Genomic DNA, 25,133 nt, shown 5'->3' with positions numbered 1-25,133 from the left:
ACATATTATATTAATATATTATTGTATAATATATATTGTGTTAATATAATATATTAATATATTACAATCAATATAACATTTTAATATGCTATATATCAATATATTTTATATATTCACATTATGTACATATTTATATGTGTATGATATAATTATTGATTATATGTTATTTTATAAATTGTATTACAAAAAACTATATAGAAATATTTATCATATTTATATATATTAATTTGTGCTTATATAACAGCTTAGAGCTTATAAACATTTTCCTAATACAAGCCTATGAAGGATAAACCAGTACTTATGGCTATTCCCATTTTATAGATTTTTGTACCTGAGGTTAAGTGACTTGCTCAAAGCTACATAATTAAGAAGAAAAAGGACCATGAATTTAGAGCAGGAAGAACCCTTAGAGGCCTTCTATTTTAAATTCCTGATTTTATAGATGAAGAAAATGAGACCCAGAGAAGTTTGATGACTTGTCCAAGGTTAAATAAATAGTAAATTTTTCTTCCTCTCTCTCTGTCCCTTCCTCCCCTTCCTTCTCCCTCTGATGGAAAGAAATCTAATTAAAGAATAGCAATTATTTGTGTAGTATTTTAAGATTTGCAAAGCATTTTACATATATTTTTCATTTGTTCCTTACAATTGTGTAAGGTACATCATTTAATGGGTGGAGAATTGAGGTTGTGCTCAAGAGACTTGCTCATGGTCACACAACTAGGAAATATCTTCTTGAGACTTTGAATTCAGGTTTTCTTGACTTCAAACTCTGAACCCAGGGTCATTTTCAGATCTATTATTCTTTCCACTATACCATGATGGACTTGGGTTTCAAACTTATATCTTCTGTCTCCAAGACTGAAGTTTATTTCATTACTCTACTTTGTCTCCCCTGTTGAATATAAATAAAACAACAACAACAACCAAAAAAACCCCTAAACTACTTCATTAAATTTTAGCTTGAGTTCACAGAACTGAGGTGCCCAACTGGTCATTTACAGTAGTCTTTAGTGATGATCCAAAACCATGCCTTCTTCTCCACCTTAGTTTTCTCCTTTCCCAAAACCTCTAGGGTCTCAGGTCTTGAAAAATCACAGTAATTTTCTTTTCAAAATTGTTTCAGAAAATTGGTATGAAGATCCTTCTAGGGTAGAGGCATCAAAATTCAAACCGCATTAAAAGACAATTGGAAAATATTTAACAAAATATATTAAAATACAATAAAATGAGGTTAACATTACATTTTGAAATTTTCTATATGTAGTCCATGGGGTCCTTACATCAAATTATTACCCTTCTCACTTTCTATTTGAGTTTGACACCACTATTCTAGTAGATAAAAAGGTGAGGCTTCATTTTACCTCTCTGCTCAAAATCCTTTCTTATTGTGCTTAACCTGGCATTCAATATACCTTTTCATGGCTTATCTCATATCACCATGACTATGAATAATAGCTAATATTATTAAATATTTTATATTTTTCCAATTACATGCAATAGTAGGTTTTTTAAAGTTTTTTTGCAAGACAAATGGGATTAAGTGGCTTGCCCAAGGCCACAGTTAGGTAATTATTAAGTGTCTGAGGCCAAATTTGAACTCAGGTACTCCTGACTCCAGGGCTGGTGCTCTATCTACTGTGCCACCTAGCCACCCCAATGGTAGTTTTCACCAATCATTTTTTTGCAAGGTTTTGAATTTTAAAATTTTCTTCCTCTCTCTGTCCCTTCCTCCCCTCCCTTCTCCCTCTGACAGAAAGCAATTTTTTTTTTGCAAGGCAATGGGGTTAAGTGGCTTGCCCAAGGCCACACAGCTAGGTAATTATTAAGTGTCTGAGACAGGATTTGAACCCAGGTACTCCTGAATCCAAGGCCAGTGCTTTATCCACTACGTCACCTAGCCGCCCCCAGAAAGCAATTTAATAAAAGAATAGCAATTATTTGTATAGTATTTTAAGATTTGCAAAACATTTTACATATATTTTTCATTTGTTCCTTACAATTGTGTAAGGTACATCATTTAATGGATGGAGAATTGAGGTTGCACTTAAGAGACTTGCTCAAGGTCACACAGCTAGTAAATATCTTCTTGAGACTTTGAACTCAAGTTTTCTTGACTTCAAACCTCTCACTTTATTCACTGCACCACTGAGTTCTAGGCTCTAGTCAGATACATGTTTTGCATTTTCCCCACTGCTTTTGCCTTTGCCCAAAAGTTTTATCATTCCCAGAAAGTCTTGACCTCTGATTTTTGCTTGTTGAAATGTCACCTATACTTCAAGACACAAATAAAATACTTTTCAATGAAATTTCCTCTAATTCTGCCCTACCTTAGAAATTATTTTTCATATTTGTATCTCCATTTGTTTTTCTCTTATGTTCTACTTTGTATTATAGTTATTTATTTTTGATATTTATTTATGAATAATAACTCCTCTCTAGATTGTAAACTCCATGCAAGCAGAGCCTAGGTTTTATCACTTCCTTCTATAGCACCTAACCTTGGGTTTAGCAAATAGTAGAAGCTTAATAAATATTTACTGAATTTATTTTGTGGAAATAAATTGATAATTTATCAGATCAACTGAAATTTTAAAAATCTTTTTAGATGACTAAGGGTGCATTAAAAAATATCCTTGCAACTCTATTACATTATGTATGCTGTACATAATAGGTACTTAATAAATGTTCATTGATGAATCATTATCTATATGAGTGTGCAAGAAAGAAGCAGGTCTTCAATATGACCATACTTTATTATTGCAAAAACTACTTCAGAAATTGCTGCAGCATAAAACTATAGGATTCTATAGTGACCCATAAGATTGTGGCTTTGGTATGACTTAAGACATATGGTTGGTCTTAACTATAGGGGCATAAAGATGACTCTGGTCTAGCATCATAATTCTAAGTAAAGACAAACTGTTATAATAAAAAAGAACAATGAACAACTATAATACATTCTTGGTTGTGTTGTAAGTTCTAAGATTCTTCTAGATGGAGATAATACAGGTCAGTTTTAAGATATTGAAACTTACTGAATTTGTAATGGTACCACTATGATGCTGACATGCAATATTGTTCTGCTAGGCTTATATACAAATGTGTTGTGTGAAGACTGTATTGAAGATGTACCAACATAATGGTTTCAGGAAGCATTTGATTTTTTACAAAATCATCAGCTTCCCTTAGCTCCATTCTACATTTAAAGAATTATTTTCTTCAGAGAACTTTTGTATCTTCTTTTCTACCTGGTCAGTTCTGCTTTTGAAAGCAGCCTTCTCCTCATTGGCCTGTTGGACTGCTTTTTCTATTTGATCAAAACTGGTTTTTTATTTTATTTTATTTCAAAACTTGTTTTTAAGATGTTTTTCCTTCAGTTTTTTTATCTCTTTTCACCAAGATGCTGACTCAGTTTTCACTATTTTCTCTGAATCAATCTCATTTCTCTTCCCAATTTTTCTTTTCTTCTCTTACTTGATTTTCAGAATTGTTTTTGATTTCTGCCATAGCCTGAGACAAATTCATCTTATTCTTGGAGGCTTTGGATGCAGAAGCTTTGACTTTATCTTCTGAGCATATATTTTTGATACTCCATAGAATCAAAGTAATTGTCTATGGTTGAATTTTTTCTTCTGTTGGTTGTTCATTTCCCCAGCTTATGAAATGATTGTAATTTTTGTTAAGGTGGGACTTTGTTTCCAGGGGAGAGGACATACTGTTCCAAGCTTTTGAGGGTTTTTGCAGCTATTTTCAGGGATCTGCTAATTCTCAATTCTTACAAGGTCTTATGAGAGGCTATGACTGCTTTCTGGGTCTGTACTTTGGTCTGTGGATGACCTCAAGCTTTCCTTTCTGACCTGGAACCATGAGGAGGGTCTCTGCTACCTTCTGACATTAAGCTTTGCTATGCTTCTACTCCTATACCTGAGACTGGGTCTCAGACTGGGATCTGGATCTGAGTAGGGGCAAAGTGACTGAGTCCTGCCTCAGGGGTTGATAGTAAAGAAACCTCTGCAATCTCTGCCAACCCCCTTACCATCATGGGTTGAGCACTCTGGAAGCTGGAGGAAGTAGGTAATTTCCTGCCCAGTGGCTCCCTAGACCTGCTCCAGGTCCTCTGGGGTTGGGTTTGTGCTGAGGTCTGTGCTAGACTGGGCTTTGCTATCACTCTGGTGTAGCAGAGTTTTCCTGCTACACTTCCCAATTGTTCATGGCATTCCTAAGCTGAGAGATGTGGAAATCACCATCACTGTACCCCCCAGGGACCTGGGCACCCTGCACTCTGTCTCTGAATAACTGGTTTATTCTGGAGTGACCCATGCTGTGCTGTGGGTCTTTTCTAACCCTGTGTAATAGACCCTTCCCAATTACAGTATAATTGACCCTTCCCGTGGATCTTCTAAGTTGTCTTGGACTAGAAAATAGTTTCACTTGGTCTTTTTTGCGAGTTCTCTAGAATTTGGTGAGAATCGTTATTTAACAGTATTTGGAGTGGTTTGGGGGAGTGCTTGCTTGCAGGAGACCTTTCCTTTACTCCACCATCTTAACCTGCACTGACATTTGGTTTTGCTTGACTGATTTTTCTTTGTTACAATGGAGGATCCAATGGAAGTGTAATGCATAGGAAAATGATTATACTATTTTACAAAAGAAAACCAAAATCATTCAACAAAAAGGAAAGAAAAGAAAGATACAAATAGATTAATTTACAATCAACGAGAACAGAAGATCTTTTGCTAGGTTATTCTGATGTCTGGTTTCAGAAATGTAATTCATCTTGCTCCTCTGTCCAGTCAAGTTGTGTGTCATGAAGCCTGTTGAATATTTACCACATTTACAATATTTAGCAGGGAAACAGAGAGATCAGAAGGTTGACCACTCATTTCCCTGGGACACAATACTTTGTAGTTGAACACATGAACATGAGAATAAATAGAATTCATTCTTCAGCTTCTGACCTCAGAAAATTGTTTACCAACAGCTACTTCCTGCCAGCCCCCTTGCTCCTATAATTAACACTCAGAAGCATGTGCCAATAGTTGGTCCTGCCCCAACAGTAAAGTCAATTCCAGGTTCCTCAATTCTGAAAACAAAAACCTCCAAATCAGCAGAAAGTCAATCAATGCCTGTAAGGGAAGTATAAGATCTGACCCTGGCCAAAGAGAAAAGTATGTCCTGCTTGGAGGTTCACTGTCTCTTCTCACAGATTAATCTGTCTTTCCAAAGAATCAGGCTTAATTAGGAAGTCAGTGACCTAAAGGAAGTCATTTTATTTCCATGAACCTCGCAATTTCATCATCTGTAAAATGAAATTTTGGGGCTAAATGGTCTCTGAGACTCTTTCATATTATAAATCTATGATCCTATTATCTTCATCTTTGCATTGTTTAGCTGGAGACCAAATATGCTAATCACAAAGTGGATGTTGCATAGCACGTTACATATTATGTGTACTCTGTGGTGCAAAGTTCATGGTGTTTCTTCATTTTCTCACAGAATCAGAGTCACAGGGGTTAGAGATGGAAGAGGTTTTAAAAATTCAGACAATCTAAAGCTTAGGGAATGATAGCTCATCTTGCCTAAGATCTCACAAATATGGATCATGAAATGCTGCAGTGATTTTAAGGTGGGGTTCTGCAGCAGTAAAGATGCTCAAGTCAAAGACTTGCTTGTCTGTGGTTTACTTTAGTAAGTCAGTAAACAATTACAAAACTCAATTCAATGAACCTTTATTAAAACCTACTGTCTGCTATATACAAAACCTACAGGCAGTCCTAAGTTGGGGATACAGAAAGAGACAAAAGATAATCCTTTCCCTCAAGGAATTGAGAGAAATAATTATTCATAATCAATTATTAATATTGGGATCTAGGTTTTGTTTTCTTTTTTTACTTCCTCATTCAAAGCTCAGTCTATGGGGCAGCTAGGTGGCACAGCGGATAGAGACACCGGCCCTGGAGTCAGGAAGACCTGAGCTCAAATTCGGCCTCAGACACTTAATAATTACCTGGCTGTGTGGCCTTGGGTAAGCCACTTAGCCCCATTTGCCTTGCAAAAACCTTAAAAAAAAAAAAGCTCAGTCCATGTAGTTCAAAATTTTAGGGATTGGGTGACTGGCACAAGAGTTTGCATTGATCCTAGAGATAATAGGAGTTTAATATGGTCAGATGTGTGTTTTAGGAATATAAATTCGGCTGCTGTGTGGAGGAGGATGGATTGGAGAAGAGAGAGAGAAAGTAGTAGACTATTGCAATAATTACTGTGAGGGTTTTTTTTATTATTATTTTTTGTTCTTCTTCTCAAAGAGGACCATGACATCAGTGGTCAGAACATGACATGCAAATAAACTGGGTTTCAGTAAAGGAAGACTGTTCAAAGTCTTCAGTCTCAATTTCTCCTCCAGAGTCATCTGGGTCCATGGCTAGATTTGGCCCTGGATGCAGTGGAAGACCTTAGCCTTTTAAAGCTAGTCTTTCCCAAGTCTCTGTTTGACTTTCAGTGATTAAGGCTAGGAAAAAGAGAGATGAGGTAAAAAGATCAAGAATGGCATGGCTCTGTTCTTCCATTCTTCCTTTTCTTTATGTGAAGGGTAATGAGACATTAAACTACCTGGAAGAATGAAGGGAAGGGGAGGGGTTAAAGAAGACAGCAAAGTTATAAACCTGAATGACTGGAAGGAGGGAAGTACTCTCAAGAGAAAAAGGGAAATTAAGAAGAGAAGAGGTTTGGAGGGAAAGAGAGAAAATATGAGACATCTCTGTTCATGAATTTTTAGTTAAGCTTCTGATATTGAAGGTAAGGAGCAGCACAGTCTTAGAATCTCAAAGGTATTTAAAATTATATACATACATACAAATGCACAGATATATAAAACTACTTTTATTTTACATATATGTTGTGTGTGTCTATATATGAATATATATTATGTATCTATATATCTCTACATGTCTACATCTATATAAATCCCAAGTAATCATATCAAACCCTAAGCTTTGGTTTCTGTATTGGGCAAATAAACTAAGTTTTCAATATACCTAAAACTAGTAGATATTTTACTTCTGCTTTACTTTTAACACAAATCAATTTGGAGAGTTAAATAGTTATTATTAACAACAGGATGGACTGTAGCACATACATTTTGCAACAAGGATAGAAAAGATATTGATTCTTATCTGGTCTAGAGGTCTCAAAGATGGTCTTTAGCTAAGATATCTCTGCAGCTGTCTCTGGACTCCAGTCTGACTATTTCTGGGAAAAAAAGTCAGCTATAAATTGGTTAGGATTCCAAGGCATAGCATAAGCAAATGATCTCTGAGGAAATAGTTTCATTGGGCTCCTGGGGAACTAAATTGTAGTTCTCTTAAAAATGGTGGCAACATTCAAGTGGTTCTTTCAAACATTGCTCTTTTTTCCATTTGTTGAAATAGTTCTTCTTTTACTTATAGAATATCTTTCTTAGGGAATGTTTTTATATAATCTTATTATTTATTTATTTATTTGTTTATTTTTAAGGCAGTGGTGTTAAGTGACTTGCCTAAGGTCACACAGCTAGGTAATTATTAAGTGTCTGAGGTCAAATTTGAACTCAGGTCCTCCTGACTCCGGGGCTAGTGCTCTATCCACTGTGCCACCTAGCTTCCTCAGGGAATTCTTATAGTCAGCAGAGACAGTGAATGGTGTTGGACTTCAGAGTTAGGAAGAACTTGGGTTAGAGTCTTCCTTTGGGCACATCCTAGTTGTGTGACCTTGGGCAAGTCACTTAACTACTTCCAGTCTCAGTTTTCTCATCTGTAAAATGAGAATAATACCAGCATCTAACTCCTTTGATTGTTGTGGGGATTAAGTGAGATAATATATGCTTTAGAACTCTGTAAATTCTGAAGGATTATAAATATGCTGCCTTTATTATTACTATTATTATTATTATCAGTAGCAGAATGAACTACTGGTATAGGCCCTGTCAACAATTGTATGGGAGATAATGAAAGAAAAAGCATTTTTAAAAAGTGTTTGCTATATACAAAGCATTGTGCTAAGCAGTTTTGGATACTTATAACAAAAGTAAGATGGTCTCTGCTCTCAAGAATGGGGAAGAAAAAAAAAATATATATATATATATGAAGTTTAGACTGCAAATGTAATGGAAAAGTCTCATGGTGGGTTCTGTCATTGGCCAAATTGAATAGTTGAATGTTAAAAGCACAGCAGCAGAATGTATGTAAATATTGAGTATATTGCTACCTTTTTAGTTTATTTACTTAATGTAAAAACTAAAGGTAATAAAACAACCAGTACAGGGTGTTGAGATCTTGCTTTGGTCTTAACATAGAAGTTAGATCCATTCAGGCAGAAAAGTTTTCATTTCTTTAAGAGACCTATGATGAAAATACTAAGAAGACTAAGTAAGGCTTAGTTGGACAAAGTTCCATAACTATGCAATCTACCAAGAACTGCTGACATTTATAGTTTATACACTGAGTTTCATCACATTGCAGTGTAGGAAAAACAGTGAGATTTGTCCAGGCAGAAATACTAAACAAACACCAGTCATTTTCCTGCTGACAGGGGTGCATTATAAAAAGGAGAATTTAGAGCAAAGGATCCAAAGTTTCACATAGCTCTTTTGTTCCAGAATGATTTCCTGAAAAATGGGAGTGTTCTGAGGATGAAGGGAACCATCTTTACCCATCACCACAGTGTTCCTTTGCCATTTTTGTCAACAAGGCCCCTGAAACAGTTTGAGAGAATACATATTGACAGTTAAGGATTGAACAAGAGTTCAAAAGAATTCTGTAATTTCTTTTTGGTTTGTTTTTTGAGTTTCTGCCTCTTTTTATTTTATTTTTAAAATTTTTTTATTTTCACATTATTATAATAGTCTTATTGTAAAAGTAAACATAATCCTCCCTCCCCCCCACTAAGATAGAGAAACCTCAAGAAAAATAAAGTGAGAGAAAAAAGTGTACTTCAGTCTGTGTTAAGATACCATCAGTTCTGTCTTTGGAGTAGACTGCATTCTTTATCATGAGTCCATTAGAGAAGCTGCTTCAATATTATTTTCCCACAGTTGCTATTGCTAGCTGTATTTCCCTCTATTTTATTCCTCCCCACACCTATATATTCTATTCTCTCTTTCCTTTCACCCTGTCCCTCCTCAAAGGTGTGTTGTATCTGACTACCCTCTCCCACAATCTTCCCTCTCTTCTATCACCTATACCCTCTTTCCCCTCCCACTGTCCCTTTCTCCCATCCCTTTCTTCTCCTTTTTTTCTCTAGGGTAGGATAGATTTCTATACCCTATTGAGTATGTATGTTATTTCCTCTCTGTGCCACTTTCTATGAGAATGAAGACTCACTTCATTTCCTCTCACCTTTCTCCCTTCCACTCCATTGTGAAAACTTTTTCCTTGTCTCTTTTATGTGAAATATTCTAGCTCATTCTAATGTTTCCTTTGTCTTTCTCCTTGTATATTCCTTTCTTGCCCATCAATTCCATCTTTATATTATTATACCTTCATATTCAACCCCCTCCTGTGACTAGTCTATATATGCTCCTCCTAATTGCTCTTATAAATGATAAGATTCATATGAATTATCAGTATCATCTTCCCATGAAGAAATATAAGCAGTTCAACATCATTATATCCCTTATAATTTGCCCTTCCTGTCCACCCTCTCTTATACTTGAAGATCAAAATTTCTGTTCAGCTCTGGTAATTTCAACAGGAACATTTGAAATTCCCCTATTTCATTGAATGTCCATCTTTTCCCCTGAAAGAGGATGTTCAGTTTTGCTGAGTAGTTGTAATCCAAGTTCTTTTGCCTTCTGGAATATATTTTAAGCCCTACAAGCCCTTAATGTAGATGCTGCTAAATCCTGTGTAATCCTTACTGTAGTTCCATGATATTTGAATTATTTCTTTCTGGCTGCTTGTAATATTTTTTCTTTGACTTGGGATTTCTGGAATTTGACCATAATATTCCTGGGAGGTTTTATTTTGGGACCCAGGGACCCTGCCTCCCCACAGACTGTTCCTAGAAGTCTGAAGCTTGTTCACTCTGGAGTGGAGCTGCCCTGGCTGCGCTGGGGCTCTTTTTCAACCCCAGTGGATCAGATTCTTCCTGTGGATCTTCCAAGTTGTCTTGAGTAGGAAAGTTGTTTCACTCAGTCTTTCTGTGGGTTCCTCCACTTATAATTTTAACTCATTAGTGACATAATTTTTAAGGTATTTGGAGTGGTCTTGGGGAGAACTTTTTGGCATTCCTGTCTCCATTTTGCGATCTTGACTCTGCCCCCCCCACCTAATTTTGTAATTTCATCAGAGAGTTGACTAATTGCTGTTGTTCAGTTGTGTCTGACTCTTTGTGACACCATTTGAGGTTTTCTTGGTAGAGATACTTGAATGGTTTGCCAATTTCCTTCTCTAGCTTAGTTTATAGATGAGGAAACTGAGACAAATAAGGTGAAGTGACTTACCCAGGTTCACACCTCTAGTAAGTGTCTGAGATCAGATTTGAACTCAGGAAGATGAGACTTACTGATTTCAGGTTCAGGACTCTATTCATTGTGTCACCTAGCTACCCCAATTGACTAAGGCCATAAACACAGAGTGAAAATCAGGTAAGATTTCTATTATTTGCTTGACTACTCATAGGTCTATGACTATGAAGAGTTTAACTATCTCTTTTTAAGTGTGAGGGTTACAGCTTTGCATTCCTAGTAGATGGTAGCAAAAAAAAAAAGCATCAAATGACCAGAGACAAATGAGATGAACATCAAGAAATAGCAGCAGGAAGGTCATCTGCAACTGAAGATAGACACCAATAGAAATGCTTAGCAGAGGTAATGCAATGCCCATTAGAGACTCAAGATGCAATCTTTAGCAGAGATGTAATTCCTAGGTTAAAGCAATACAATGACATCACCAAAACTTATCAGATATATGCATTATTCATGTCCCTATATGTGTTTTCTACAAGGAAATTGTGTGCTGGACCCAGCTCTTCTTGGGTGATTTTCATATTTTCAATGTAAGCATTTATACCTTGGAGATTGATGTTACAAATCAAGGCTTGATTTATTGTTTTTCTGATTGTCTAGATTTAAGAAAGTGATAGAGAAAATGTTGATTTAACTGTTCTGGGCATATATATATATATATATATATATGGATATGTATACACATACACACACACACACACACACACACACACACACACACAAATTTATTTCCCAGAGCTGGTTGTTAAGCATTTAATTGTATACTCCTGCCTATACTCAGGTCACACATGTCCCAGCATGCATACAACTTTACCTAGGTTTCTAGGCTTCTTGTTTTTAATAGGTATGACCCTCCATGGGTCCTGCCTACATACAGACATTCTTGCCCCCCCTCCAAGTAATATGGTAACCTAAGAGTTTAAGGCAGAAATTTCCACTTGATTTATTACTTTATTTGATTAAATTTCTTTTTGTTTCAAATGAAAATATCCTTTTTAGTTGGCTTACTAAAAATATAGACATCATTTGGAGTCTTTGAGCTATGAATGGGTGTTAACATGCAGGATGTTTTGATTCAGGAATAGTTTTCTGGGGCCTTATAGGTGAGGAAGAACCTAGGTGCTGCATTAGTAGTTTCTTGTATTATAAACTTAGCCTAATTTCTTGTATTATATTATAAACTTATCCAAGTGTGTGATAATTCAAATAGTCACTAGAGAAGTGTTGAGAAGAGAATTAAGAAGGGATGGCTATGTTTCCAAGCCTCCAAGTCAAAGAGGAGAAGTAGTTGAATGGTGGAGAGCATCAGCAAATTCAGTCTTCTGTTTACTTAAATAACTGACTAGAAGGGTCTTACAACATTTCCAGTTCTTCAATTCCGCTGAGGTTAAGGTATGGTATTAAACTTGTAATCCTCCTCCTATTATGGCATAACAAAACATTCTCTGACAACCTGCTGAGTTCCTTTCCTGACTCGCTTATCCTTCCCCCAGGTGAACATTGAAGGGGTGGGAGACAAGAGAGACAAGTTCTCCCTGTACACCAAGATCTCCATTTATGTACCAAAATACAAGTGCTTAAATATCCCCCTCAGTCCCACTCCCACTCCTGTGGCATTTAGTAAAACAAGGCTCTGGTGCTCAAGGACACCAGGTGATGAAGGTTTACAGTACTCCCACACACAACAGTTCCTAACAACAACCTTTTACTGACAAAATGTATAATTCATAGTATTTTGTAGGGCTCTATGATGAAATTAGGACCCCGTGTCTGATTATTTCATCTTGTTCCTTGACTAGCTTCCTGAAATGATACTGCCCAGAATTTATGAGGAGATACTTTCTCCTTTTGAAAGCAATGACCTCCTGATATCATCTTCTCTTCCCCCCCCTCACCTTTCCATCCAGTACCCCTTCCTCTCCCTCTTATTCCAGAGGCTTCCCTTTGCCTCTAGAATAAAATACAAACTACTCTGTTTAGCTTTTTTAAAGTCATGCAGAATCTGATGCCAATCAAACCTTACCGGACAACCCTATCCCTCCCATGCTCTATAATCTGACCAATTTGGCCTTTTCTTTTGTTTCTGACATGGTGATGTTGTTCAGTCATGAATGTCTCTTTGTCACTTTTAGAATTTTATTACCATTTCTTTCTCCAGTTCATTTTACAGATGAAGAAACTGAGGCAAACAGGGTTAAATGACCAGTCTAAGATCACATAACTAGTCAGTGTCTGAGGCTGAATTTGAACTTGGGTCTTCTTGACTCAAGGCCAGGTGCTCTATCAACTGAACCACCTAACTTCCCTTACTCTGAGGTAGGGAACTCAATATCCTGTCCCAGAATATTGGATTGCCCATTTTCTATGCCTGAGACTCACAACACAGAGTCTCTCTTTTCCTTGAAGAGGTAAATCAAACATTTTCTGCATAAAACCTTTTCTGACACCTCACCCATACCCCTAAATTCTAGTGCCTTCCCTCCTGAACTTCCTTGAATTTATCTACTTTGTATTTTTTTCACTTCGTATTTATGCTGAACATATTTTGATATACACTTTGATATGTTTGCTCCCCATTAGAGTATAAGTTCCTTTGAGAATAGGAACTATTCCATATAATTATAAATATTACAGATAAATTATCTTACAATCTGAATTTTTAAAAACTGATGACATATTTGCCTCAGAATCCTTTTGGTTACAAATCAGTCTCTCCAGAGGACTTTAATCTTTTCTTTTTTTTCTCTTTATAATTTTATTTTATTTTTCCTCCTCCCCATGGCAGTAAACAATCTGGAAAAAGTTATACATGTACAATTGTGTTTAAGATATATTCATATTAGTCATGTTGTGAAAGAGGAATTAGAACTGAAGGAGACAAAAACTTTGTGAAGAGAAAAAAACATAAAAGATTTAAAAAAGATATTTGTCCTGAGCATTTAATGGCTATTGCCTAACCAAGTTGAGAATGTAAAGGGGATTTAATGGATTTTAAGTAAATGAAAAACTACCAAATTAATAATGGTAGGTAAGTATTTTCTCTTCCCATTGAGAAATACTGAAGAGGTAAATGACTGAAATTGTAGCAGTTAGGACTTTTAAGGTCAGGTGTGGCATCTTTTCTGAAGTCTTTATGTGGTCCTGTCTGGAGTCAGAGGGCTAGCTAGACCAGCAGATTTTTTGAAGTTTTGTGGGTATGTTTTGTACTGCATTTAGACTATATAGTTTTTTTCTCTGAATGTGCATGACATTTTCTATAATAGGTCTCTATAATAGGTCCTTGATCAATCAGAAAGCTGAGTGGACCTGAATTCATAAATTATATATATATTTTAGTTTTTGCAAGGCAATGGGGTTAAGTGGCTTGTCCAAGGCCACACAACTAGGTAATTATTAAGTGTCCGAGGTCAGATTTGAACTCAGGTACTCCTGACTCCAGGGCTGGTGCTCTATCCATTGCGCCACCTAGCTGCCTCATAAATGATATTTTTTTACAGGCTCAAATCAGTATTTTTAACTATTAATTAAACTGGTTTGCTTAAATTTATATTTATGGAATTTTTTTTATCTTTTTAAAAAATTTTATTTATTTAAGGCAAAGTGTCACATAGCAATTATTAAGTGACTGAGGCTGAGTTTGAACTTACCTAGCTGCCTTCCTTGGTTTTTTTTTTTTTAGGTTTTCTTCAAGGCAAAGGGGTTAAGTGGCTTGCCCAAGGCCACACAGCTAGGTAATTATTAAGTGTCTGAGGTTGAATTTGAACTCAGGTACTCCTGTCTCCAGGGCTGGTGCTCTAACCACTGTACCAGCTAGCCGCCCTGTCTTTTTTTTTTTTTTTTTGGCAAGGAATATTTAACTGAATTACTATCTTGATGAATCACTCATGAGCAAACTGCCATTAGTACTAGAACATACCCTTTTAAGATGAATGAATGAAAACTTATTTAGTAAGAACTATGTAGCAAGTACTATGTGAGATGCTGGAGACACAAAAAGAAATAAGTCATTGACTTTATTAGCCTAAGCTAATGGGGAATATGACATATATAGGGGAGTGGTGGCTAGGAAAGATAGCTTTGGCATGGGGAGTTACAAGAATGAGTGGAAACATAGGGTAGTTCACTGTTCTGATCTTTTTGAAATTAGAAACAACTGATTACTGTAACCAGAGCAAGAGATAGAGGGAGTGGGGTATGGAACTTACAGCAGGATCAGATGGAAAGATGTTTTAAGATGTCTGTAATGGATGAATGTGAAGCATGGTCTGGGTCCAGCTAGCTGTAGGTGGGGGCACAATTAGTGGTAGAATGGTACACAAAGAAAAATTCTGTCATCTATTTATTACTGACCTTCTTATTCCTGACTACACTCATAGTGACATCATCAGATTTGACATCCTGGCCTTTGAATGGTGTGTGTGTGTGTGTGTGTGTGTGTGTGTGTGTGACTTAATTGTTTATGTATCTTGGACACCAAACTCTTATCATAGGAATGTAATACAAAATGTTTTTCCCAACCTGACCCCTTTCCCCAGAAGATTTTTGATTTCATGTAATCAAAGCTAATGTCACACTAATTCTTAGTAGTTCTTTTCCAGAAGTGCTTTAACTCAGAACTCGGTCCAGGGCATTTTCCATCATGGAAATTTGTCTCAACTCTTTCTTTTTTGGCTGAATTCTTTTTTTTTTGCAAGGCAAATGGGGTTAAGTGGCTTGCCCAAGGCCACACAGATAGGTAATTATTAAGTGTCTGAGACCAGATTTGAACCCAGGTACTCCTGACTCCAGGGCCGATGCTTTATCCACTATGCCACCTAGCTGCCCTTGGCTGAATTCTTTAATAGGATGTATCTATTCCTGAAATAGATATTATGAGGAAAGGATGAAGGAACTGGAATTATTTGACCTGAGCACTAAGTAGCTATTGCCTGACCAAGAAGAGAAGGTAAAGGGGATTTAAAGTATATGAAAAGTTATCAAATTAATAATAGTAGGTAAGTACAGAAGAGGTAATTGACTGAAACTATAGATATTGGGACTTGGTTGTGGCATTCCCTCTGAAGACTTTATGTAATGAGCAGAAAGCTATGTTCTAGGATGGTCCTGTCTGGAGTCAGAGGGATAGATTAGAATTTTTTGAAGTCCTGGCCAGCCAATGATTTTGTTTTTTTGTGGTTATAAAACTAAAGGTCCATTTGAAATCAAATTTCCGGATGGCTTCCAGCAGGAACTCTTTTTTTTTTTTTAATTTTTGCAAGGCAATGGGTTTAAGTGGCTTGCCCAAGGCCACATAATTAGGTAATTATTAAAGTGTCTGAGGCTGGATTTGAACTCAGGTACTCCTGACTCCAGGGCCAATGCTCTATCCACTGTGCCACCTAGCCTCCCAGGAGCTCAATACAGTGGAATGCCACTTCTGTACTTTAACCTAATGATTTTGGAGCATATATACCAAGGAGAAATTGCTTCCTAGAGGGAAAAAAAAGGAGTACTGGTAATAAAAATGCTCATGGATGTTGCATAATTAGAAGGATCGATCTTGGTGTCAGAGAAGAGATGAGAAAAAATAACTTCCTTCTCTGTAGAGGTAAGGCTGCAGATTATAAGGCATGGAACTCTACATAAGATGCCAAGACTTAGCTTATGAGTTGTTTTGTTTTAGAGACTGGTTTTGTTGATCTATTCCCTCCCATTTTTGTAGCATCCTTTGGGTAAGAAATTAGGGGTATATATTTGGAAATGAAGGCAATATAAAAATAAGAAATTAAAAGTGTTTTTTTAAGGAGCGTTACTTGCAATGTAAAAAAAAACAGAAATAACTCAAATGTTCAATACTTTGGATACTTTGGCATCATTAACATGTTGGAATATACACAGTTACAAGAAATGATGCATATGTAGACTATTGATATCCTGAAATGTATATATGAAGTATCACTTAGTGAAAAAAGTAAAATACAAACTAGTATGTACACACCAATTGCAATTATTCAGTAACAATATTATATGGATGAGATTATATGTGAAGAAAAACTATATTGTTATAAATAGAGCTTGGGGTTTATAAGGTTCCCTACTCCATGTGTAAAATTCCTTAAGTTTCTAATTTTAAAAATACCCAGGGAAAAAAATACCCAGGGACCCACTACATGAGCCCAAGTTGGGCTTGTACTCATATTGGCAGAAAGGTGAAGAACATGCTCCTGCTATGCTGAGAAAAGACATAGTGACCTTTTCAACCCTAATCTAGATAGACATGTTATTGTTGCTGTTTGTCCTTTATTCTTGTGATGCCATGACATACAAGTGAATTGGATTTGAATGAAGGAGTGCTGTATAAAGACACCAGTTTCACTTTCTTTGAAGTATGGTTAGAATTATGGTTATTAATTTTCTACTATGTACTGTAAGAAAGACAAACAGCAGTTGCTGCAAGAAGCAACTATATACAAACAAGTTATATACAAGGTAAACAGGAAGGTACTAGAATAAAGGGGAATTAGGAAAGGCTTCCCAAAGAAGATGAAATTTTATGAACTTTGAAGTTAGAAGTCCATACTGTTAGTCAGTAGCTAAACCTGGTCAGATAACAGCAACATGTTTGAAAAGCAAAATTGCCAGATATCTGGAGACAGAAACATTCATGCTAGAATTTGCTGGCAACTAGACTGGTGAGGAGAGACATGCCTGACCCAGATTACCAGCAGATAACTGAAAATGAGAGTATCATTTATCTAGTAGCTAGACTACATTTGGAAATGAGTTTGGTTCGGTAAGTGCTTTGCAATATTAAGTTGCAAACTACTCTCCCCAGGAAAGAAGATGGTATAGGGAGCATATATCTCCCCTTTTCCCTTCCCCTCTTCCCCCAGTTTAAGAAGAATGATATATTTGTCCTTGCTATATCTTCTCAGTAAATATACCTTTGTAAAACCTAATCTATATTCTTTAGTTAAATGATAATGGAATGCAATACAATGATCCAAGACAATCCCAAAGGACTCATACAGACTAACCACCTCAGAGAAAGAATTGATATTTTATCTGAATTCCTTCTTTCTTTTTTCTTGCTTTCTCTCTTTCCTTCCTTCCTTCCTTCCTTCCTTCCTTCCTTCCTTCCTTCTTTTCTTTCTTTCATTTTTTGGTTTGAGTCTTCTTTTACAAAATGACTAATATGGAAATGTTTTATGTGATTACACATGTATAATCTATTTTGGATTGCTTACCATCTCAGGAGAGGGGAGGAGAGGAAGAGGAGAGATAGAATTAGAAATTCAAAACTTAAAAAAATCCAAATGTTAAAAATTGTTTTAACATGTAGTTTGGGAAAAATAAAATATTAAAAACTTATAATTTGGGGGGTCAGTCAATGTTCTAAGGGAGATAAAATTGTATCTGGTGACCAATATTGAGAAGAACATATGAAAATGAAAACTCATGTTCATCTTCCATTTAATCACCAAAGTTATATTTCTAAAGCACAGATCCAACTATCATAAACACACACACACACACACACACACACACATATTTAATGATCTCCATGATCTCCCTCCTCATCTTCCCCTATTGACTTTCATGGTTTATGTAAAATCCTAGCTAAAGTCCCACCTTCTACAGGAAGCTTTTCCCAATTCCTCTTAGTTCTAGTGCCTTCCTCTAGCTGATTATTTCCTATCCTTTACAACTTGTTTGTTCATAGTTGTTTCCCTCAGGGACTGCCATTTGTCTTTCTTTGTATCTCCAACACATAGTAGACAATTAATAAATGCTTAATGATGGATTTACCTGAGCCATTACCAAGTGGAAAGAACCTCTGCCCCACAGGAGGTACCCTTAGAATGCCAAGGAGAATGTTTTCTTGCTCTAGGGATCTGACTTGCCAGGGAAAGACTTGAAATAAGAACAGCAAAGATGATATGAGCATTAAACATGGATTTTATTTAACCCTACTGAAAATGGATAAAGAACCTACTGTGGATCATAAATAATGAATACAATTTTTTTCTGTCTCTGGTGAGTCCCATCTTACTCCCCAGGATCTTCTCTATCGTTCTGAAGATTCATAGAGTCACATCCATTGAAAGGAAAACTAATTTGCAATTTCTAATCAGACATTCTCCTTCTCCCTCTGTGTTTATGTGCTACTTTCAGTCCAGGGATGTATGCAGGATTCCAGGCTTCCAGTCTTATAGTACTATTCTAAGAGTCTGAACTTTGGAAGAAAATGAACTCGGAGTTAATAGAAAGGCAACCCCCATCCTATTGAATCTGTTCTATATGCATAGTGTACAACAATGGTAGAAATTCAGATTATTGCCATTTGCTCCTTAGTGTTGTAGCTTAGTCCCTTGCTGGTCCTCCATCTGGGGGTCAGTCATTCTGTTCTTTTCCTCTCCTGGGATAGTAGCACTGTCTAAGAATTCTGCCATCTCACTTTATAGAAAGTTGGATTTTAGAACTCAGTTGTTTATAATAGTGATGTTGAAGAGAAGAAAATTTCCAAAGGGTAGAAAGATAGCATAGGATCACAGTGTCTAAAGATGGGAGAAATCTTAAAGTTCTAGTTTAGTTCCTTCATCAAGAGTGGTAAAATTGATTATTAAATAAAGACAAAAAAGAGACAATTATTCTGGAGGGACAGAATGAGACAAGTACCAAAAAAAAAACTATTTTTACTCTTTTTTTGTTTGTTTGGTTTTTTTTGAGGTTTTTGCAAGGCAATGGGGTTAAGTGGCTTGCCCACACAGCTAAGTAATTATTAAGTGTCTGAAGCCAGAGTTGAACTCAGGTACTCCTGAATCCAGGGCTGGTGCTCTATCCATTGCACCACCTAGCCACCCCTATTTTTCAGTCTTTACTAAAATTAAAGAAAAAAGAATGTATGAATTTGTATTTCTTTATTAACTATGGAGTAGAAAAATTTGCTTTTTAAAAAATATTTTGATAATTGTATTTCAGTTATTTGATTTCCTTTGTAATCTTATGCATTTTATTTTCATTCATTTAAAAACATTATTCTGAGAAGGGGTTCATAGGTTTCATTGGATTGCCACTGGGGTCTATGTCTTAAAAGATAATGAAGAAGGCCTAGATGAGAGGTTGGTCTTAAAGCCTTTGGCAAGATTCAGCTAGCCAAAGAAGGGAAATCCAGAAATACTGGCAACTAGGGTTAAATGGAAAATCCCCTTCTTTTAACTCCCCCTTCCTCCTTCTAAAAATTATATAAAACAGAAGTCGGGGGAAAATGTTAGTGGAAATTTAAATGTATCTGAGAACCAAGACTAAGGAAGTGAAAGTAAGCTAGAAAGTGACAGGGGTCAACATCAGGAGAGCAAGGCAATGTACAAAAGAGAAGGAAAGAATTCCATTGGAGAAAAACAAAAACTAAAGATTTCTGGGCTTCTTCACAGAAGGATCCCTCAGTACTCATAAATAGTGGTTTATAGTAAATTGAAATTTAGGCAGATGCTTTTTTTTTATCTGTGTCTCTGGTGCTAAAAAAGACAGTTGGGCTCAGATTAGGTGCTTAAATGACTGCTCATTGATGACTGTGTTAGGGAAGAATTATTTTTGACTTATTTTTGACAGAGTGTTCCAAAAGTCTTAGTGTAGTTTTGAACTATTAGAGCTTGAAGGATCTGAAGAGTTGCCTACTATACCTGCTAATTACTAAAATAAAACTCTCTAGAGACAAGAAGTGATGAAAATAAACTGGCTTTAGAGGCAAATGTCTTGGGTTTGAATCCTAGCTTGGTCATTTACTATAGCAATTCACATAACCTCTTGTCCTTGATTTCTTTAAAATGAAGGAGTTGTGTCTTCACTACATATAATAAAACTATACATGCCCAACCAAAGATTAATTCTCACTTGATCCAATGGGAATAGTTCTCTCCCCCAGCAGAATCCTGACAGTGACCAGATTACAATTTACAATGGAGACATATAGACATATATGTCTATGTATGTTGATATATCTGTATATATCTATATATATCTATATATATATTGATACATCTAAATCTACTTAGCTTGCCATTTCAATGCATATTGAGACACTGCTATTTCTTGAAAATGTTCGGGATGTGTTACAACATACTGAATTTCTTCATCAGGAAGATAGTAATAACTCTGAGGAGAAGAGACTGCTTGCTTGTGTATATATAACTGTTTAAGGGTGTGGGGTTGCATAGAAAAAAGTTTATGTCAGGATATGACTAGATATAGTAGGGAAAAGAGAATCACCTCCTTGGTGTTTTCTGGCAAATTTACAGATTTTAAGTATGACAAAAAGTCTGATTTTTACATTGTAGGATTAAGGAATCTTTTCATTCTTTTGCAATCTCATCTCATATATAAAAGTTTTGTATGGTAGGACCAGTGTTTTCTGATGCAGCAACTGTCCTCCCACTAACAACATGGGGAAGTTTTATCTAAAAGAAGAAAAAGCTGCCCCTTGAGCCTTGATTGGCCCTACCTTCCCTCATATATACCTGTCCTCTTTCAATCCCACTCCCCAGCCCTCAGACTACATGGGGTAAATTCAGTACAAAGCTGCCCCTGGGACCCAAGTCATCTAGAGAAAAAAAAAATCCCAACCATATGCAATGTAGGTCTCTTAGACTTGGTGGATATCTAAGATCTGGAGAGCTGCCTGAGGACCTAATGACCAGATGAGTTTCCATATGGGGGAAAAAAACCCCTAAATGCCATTATATTCTTGTTGTAGATCCATAGCATGTTAGGCCAAAGTAGGTTAATTCTTAAAGTTAAATATTCATTGACTTTCAAGTGCCTTATTTTATCCCAACCTCAAACTTATAGTCAGAGACATGCCACATGATACTTGAGAGGTATTGACCTCCTAAAAAGGCCACCTCTGTGTCCTTAAATCAATACACTAATCCAGTAATGAAAAACTCTTTGGGAAAGCAAAGAGAAAAAGACTTGGAGAAAAAAAAAATAGCAGAGAGAAGAATCTCATGGGAATACTTCTTTACAGATTATGTTAGCCTAGTGTCAGATCAGGGCAATGAAGTAACACATTAAAAAGAATACTGGGCCTAGAGTCAGGAAGACTGCTTCAAAGTTTGCAGACTGTGGCACAGTGGATAGAGCACCGGCCTTGGAGTCAGGAGTACCTAGGTTCAAATCTAGCCTCAGACACTTAATAATTACCTAGCTGTGTGGCCTTGGGCAAGCCACTTAACCCCATTGCCTTGAAGAATCTAAAAAAAGAACAAAAAAAAGCTTGCAGACTGTACATGTGTCATCTTATATGATGCTCATGAGACCCTTATATGTATAACCCTATGAGATAGGTGCTATTATTATTCTCATTTTACAGTGGGGAAACTGAGGCAGTTATGAGTTTAGTGGCGTGTTTAAGGGTCACATAATTGGTAGGTATCTGAAGGAGGATTTGAACTTGTCATATTAACTCCAAGACCAACACTCTACTGCCTCAGCTAGCAATATTAGCCTGAATAGTGAAAACAAAGTTTCTTGAATAATGAAGCAAGTTTTGTTTCCCACCACAACCATCACCTCAGGTTAATCTGAATAGTAGAAAGCAGGCAAGGGATTCTTTCTTTATCCATTACTTATTCCTAAAGGACTAAGACTACCTAGTTTCTACCCCACACTGCTCAAGGGTGACATGGATCACTTACTTTAGTAGATTTACTTCTTCTAAAGATTTAGGGCAGCTAATAGTGGATAAAGTAGAAGGAATTAGAATCAGAAAGTCCTGAGTTCAAATCAAGCCTCTGACACTTGCTAGCTGCGTGATCCTAAGCAAGTCACTTAACTATCACTTAATTACTGTTTGCCTCAATTTTCTCATTGGTAAACTAGAGATATCAATAGCACCTGCCTCCCTGAATAGATAACATCTGTAAAGAGCTTTATACACCTTAAACTGTCACACAAATAATGGTTATTGTTATTATTATTATTTATCAACTAGCCACACCAAAAGGGATAATACTAAGAAGTGTTACTAACAATTTCTTTATATTCTAGAAATTTTTAAAATCATTTTATTTCCAACTTCTCCTTACATACTCTGAACAAGTCATTTACTTCTGGGACTTAAGTTATAAAATCAGGGAGTAGGGAGGACTAGGTGATTTTGCTAGTACCCCTTTTAGCTCTAACAGCTTATTATTCTATGACTGTGTTGACAATTCTCAGGGAACACAAGTAGCCAAGATGATAAACAATACTAAGGCAATATCCCAAGTGGAACACCTGGAGGCTGAGCCCTCCCTCTTCACTGATAGATCTCCGGCTCCATAGAAGTGTAACCTGAATGGTGTCCTGGGCAGCTAGCTGGTGAAGTGAATCTTCTTGACTCCAGGTCCAGCACTCAATTCACTGCACCCACCTAGGTGCCCTAAACTAACAGAATGCAAGCTTAATAAATATATTTTGACTTTGATTAGATTTGATTTATATTTCAAATATAAATGAAACCCATCAACATTTCTAGCCAAAAACATGCTCTGCCAATGATGAATAGGACCCTCTGGGTTAATGAGACTGTAGTAAGATGCTTCCTGGCAGAAAGACTCTCCAAGTCATAGAATAGTATTCATTTAATTTCCTGATATTTAACACCCTTCTCTTCAGCATATTCTGATTTCTCCCCAGGCTCTCTCTCAAACAGAGAAGTCTCCAGGAGAGGTCACTATGGCACACTGTATATAACCTGGATGGGAAAGGAGTTCACATTAATGATCAAAGCACATAGGTTAAGTTGAGAAGAATTTTCTCCATCTTCCAGAGAAAATGAAATCATTATTCATGATTGATGAATGACAGAGAATAAGCAACATGTTAATTAAAGAACAGGAGTGAACTGGGAAGGAAGTGACTACACTCATTTTCTCTTAAATAGGTTAGTGAAAATTAGTAACATAAGAAGTTAGGCAAAAGTTCGAAATGGGAGTTCCAAAGGCTAGGTTTAATTCTGGTGTTACTACTGATTATTTATTCAACTTTAGATGAGTTCACCTTATCTTTCTGGATCTCAAGTGCTCCATTTGTGAAACGAGGGAGTGGGAACTCAATATTTTTCCCTCTCAACTCAATATCCTATGGTGCTAGGAAATGTGTGACTATTGATGAGTTTACCCTTGCTCACAATTATTTCTTCCTGATGACTCAGTGTTTCAGAAATATATTACCACTAGCAGACTGAATGACCAGTATTACTTCAATGTGAGAAAGGGAAGGGCTCCTTCCAAAAAACCTCAACAAAACAGAACCCAATCCCATATCAAAAAAGAGAAGAGAGCAGAGCTCCACTGAGTAGGATTTACTTTGGGAAAAAATATTGATAGCATTTCCTTTTATTCAATAAGCTAAGGCAGAGCTCCAATTACAAAAAGCAAATAAAATTAAGTTTAAAAAGAAAATCAAGTCCAAAATCCCCCTTGCTAATTAATATTTCTGGGACTTAGTTGTATCCAATATTACATACTTCCCTCTTTCTTCCTTCAGATTTGGGAGAAGAATCCAACAAAACAATTTACAAGATACTTTTTTTTTTCTAGTGCACATGTGCAGTGGTGACAGCTGAATGGGGTGGAGGCAGTGAGTGCAATAACCTTTGAGAACAGAAAATAGCCAGCTACTCACCGGTGGTCTCTTCCAGACAAACTGGATGGGGAATTTCTGACTATAGAAGAGAGAGGTCTCATCAGGGGGAAAATCAGGATCCACGTACAGAACTTTCTTTTCTAGACATTTCTTGTGTAGCTGCTCAAAAGTCTTCTCCTTCACTCCAATAATAGGGAAATTCCGACTGATGATAGCTGAATAGATGCCCCCAGAATTCACTCCACCTGTATCGGTGGTTGAGGCATGGGTTGGAGGAGGTACCAGTCCTGGGGAGAGTGGCCCAGCCCTTGTCGGCTGAGCCACCGAAGCTTTAATGACTGTTGGCATTACTGGCAAATTAAGAAGGAAAAAAAAATGTTCTCGAAAGAGATGAATGTTACCTCCAAGGAAAGGAAGCAACAGTAAAGAGGAAGTCAGTGCCGATCAACCGAAGGCTTTGTCTTTTGGGAGACAACGTCAACATTGAGACTTCAGAATTTTAAAACCCTCTGGAAGGTTGTTTTGCATATGGCCATCCCAAATAGCTTAGTGTAACCATATAATCTCCTGTAGCCAAGACTTTTCTTTTTTTTTTTTTCCAGATCAAGGAACAAGAAAAAAAAATCACTTTTATCTCAGGGGTTCTTAGCAGGAACCAGAGAGGAGAGTGTTTGTGCGTGCCTGTATCAGGGACCCAGAGAAGCTAGAGCCAGGACAACTAAAAATAAACATGAAGAAAGTTAATGCATGTGAGCACAAGAGGGCTGAGTTCTAAGCTGTCTTATTCCAGAGAAGAGTGATTTGAGTGAAATTTCAATGCAAATAAGTCATTGTGGGGCAATGTTGTTCATGCAAAAGGTAAATAATATGCTTGAAAGTAGCAAAGGAAGTAATTACCCAAGAGGTAATTGCCGAGGTGTCATTGAAGAGGAAATAGTGCTAATAGCCAATTCGTGAAAAGAGAGCAAGGAAGAATGTCAAGTCAATGTCAATTTTTCATTTCTAAGATTGATGGGATAGCAGA

General features: G+C 36.6%; 1 protein-coding gene across 4 annotated transcripts in view; it reads right to left on the bottom strand.

Annotated features, from left to right (window-relative positions):
* Positions 1 to 24,824, bottom strand: part of CAPN3 (calpain 3) — a 72,613-nt gene extending 47,789 nt beyond the window's left edge. For 2 of the 4 annotated variants that reach the window (XM_074235179.1, XM_074235181.1), the window contains exon 1: positions 24,149 to 24,824. In XM_074235179.1, the coding sequence (XP_074091280.1) occupies positions 24,149 to 24,457 (309 nt within the window). In that variant the 5' untranslated portion in view covers positions 24,458 to 24,824. The remainder of the gene's footprint in view (positions 1 to 24,148) is intronic. The other 2 variants (XM_074235180.1, XM_074235182.1) reach the window with 1 other exon arrangement.
* Positions 24,825 to 25,133: the final 309 nt, after the last annotated feature.

Source organism: Macrotis lagotis, chromosome 4 (genome assembly GCF_037893015.1).
Source record: "Macrotis lagotis isolate mMagLag1 chromosome 4, bilby.v1.9.chrom.fasta, whole genome shotgun sequence".
NCBI lineage: Eukaryota > Metazoa > Chordata > Mammalia > Peramelemorphia > Peramelidae > Macrotis > Macrotis lagotis.
Note: the sequence above shows the minus strand (reverse complement) of the source record. Positions and strands in the feature narration are given on the sequence as shown.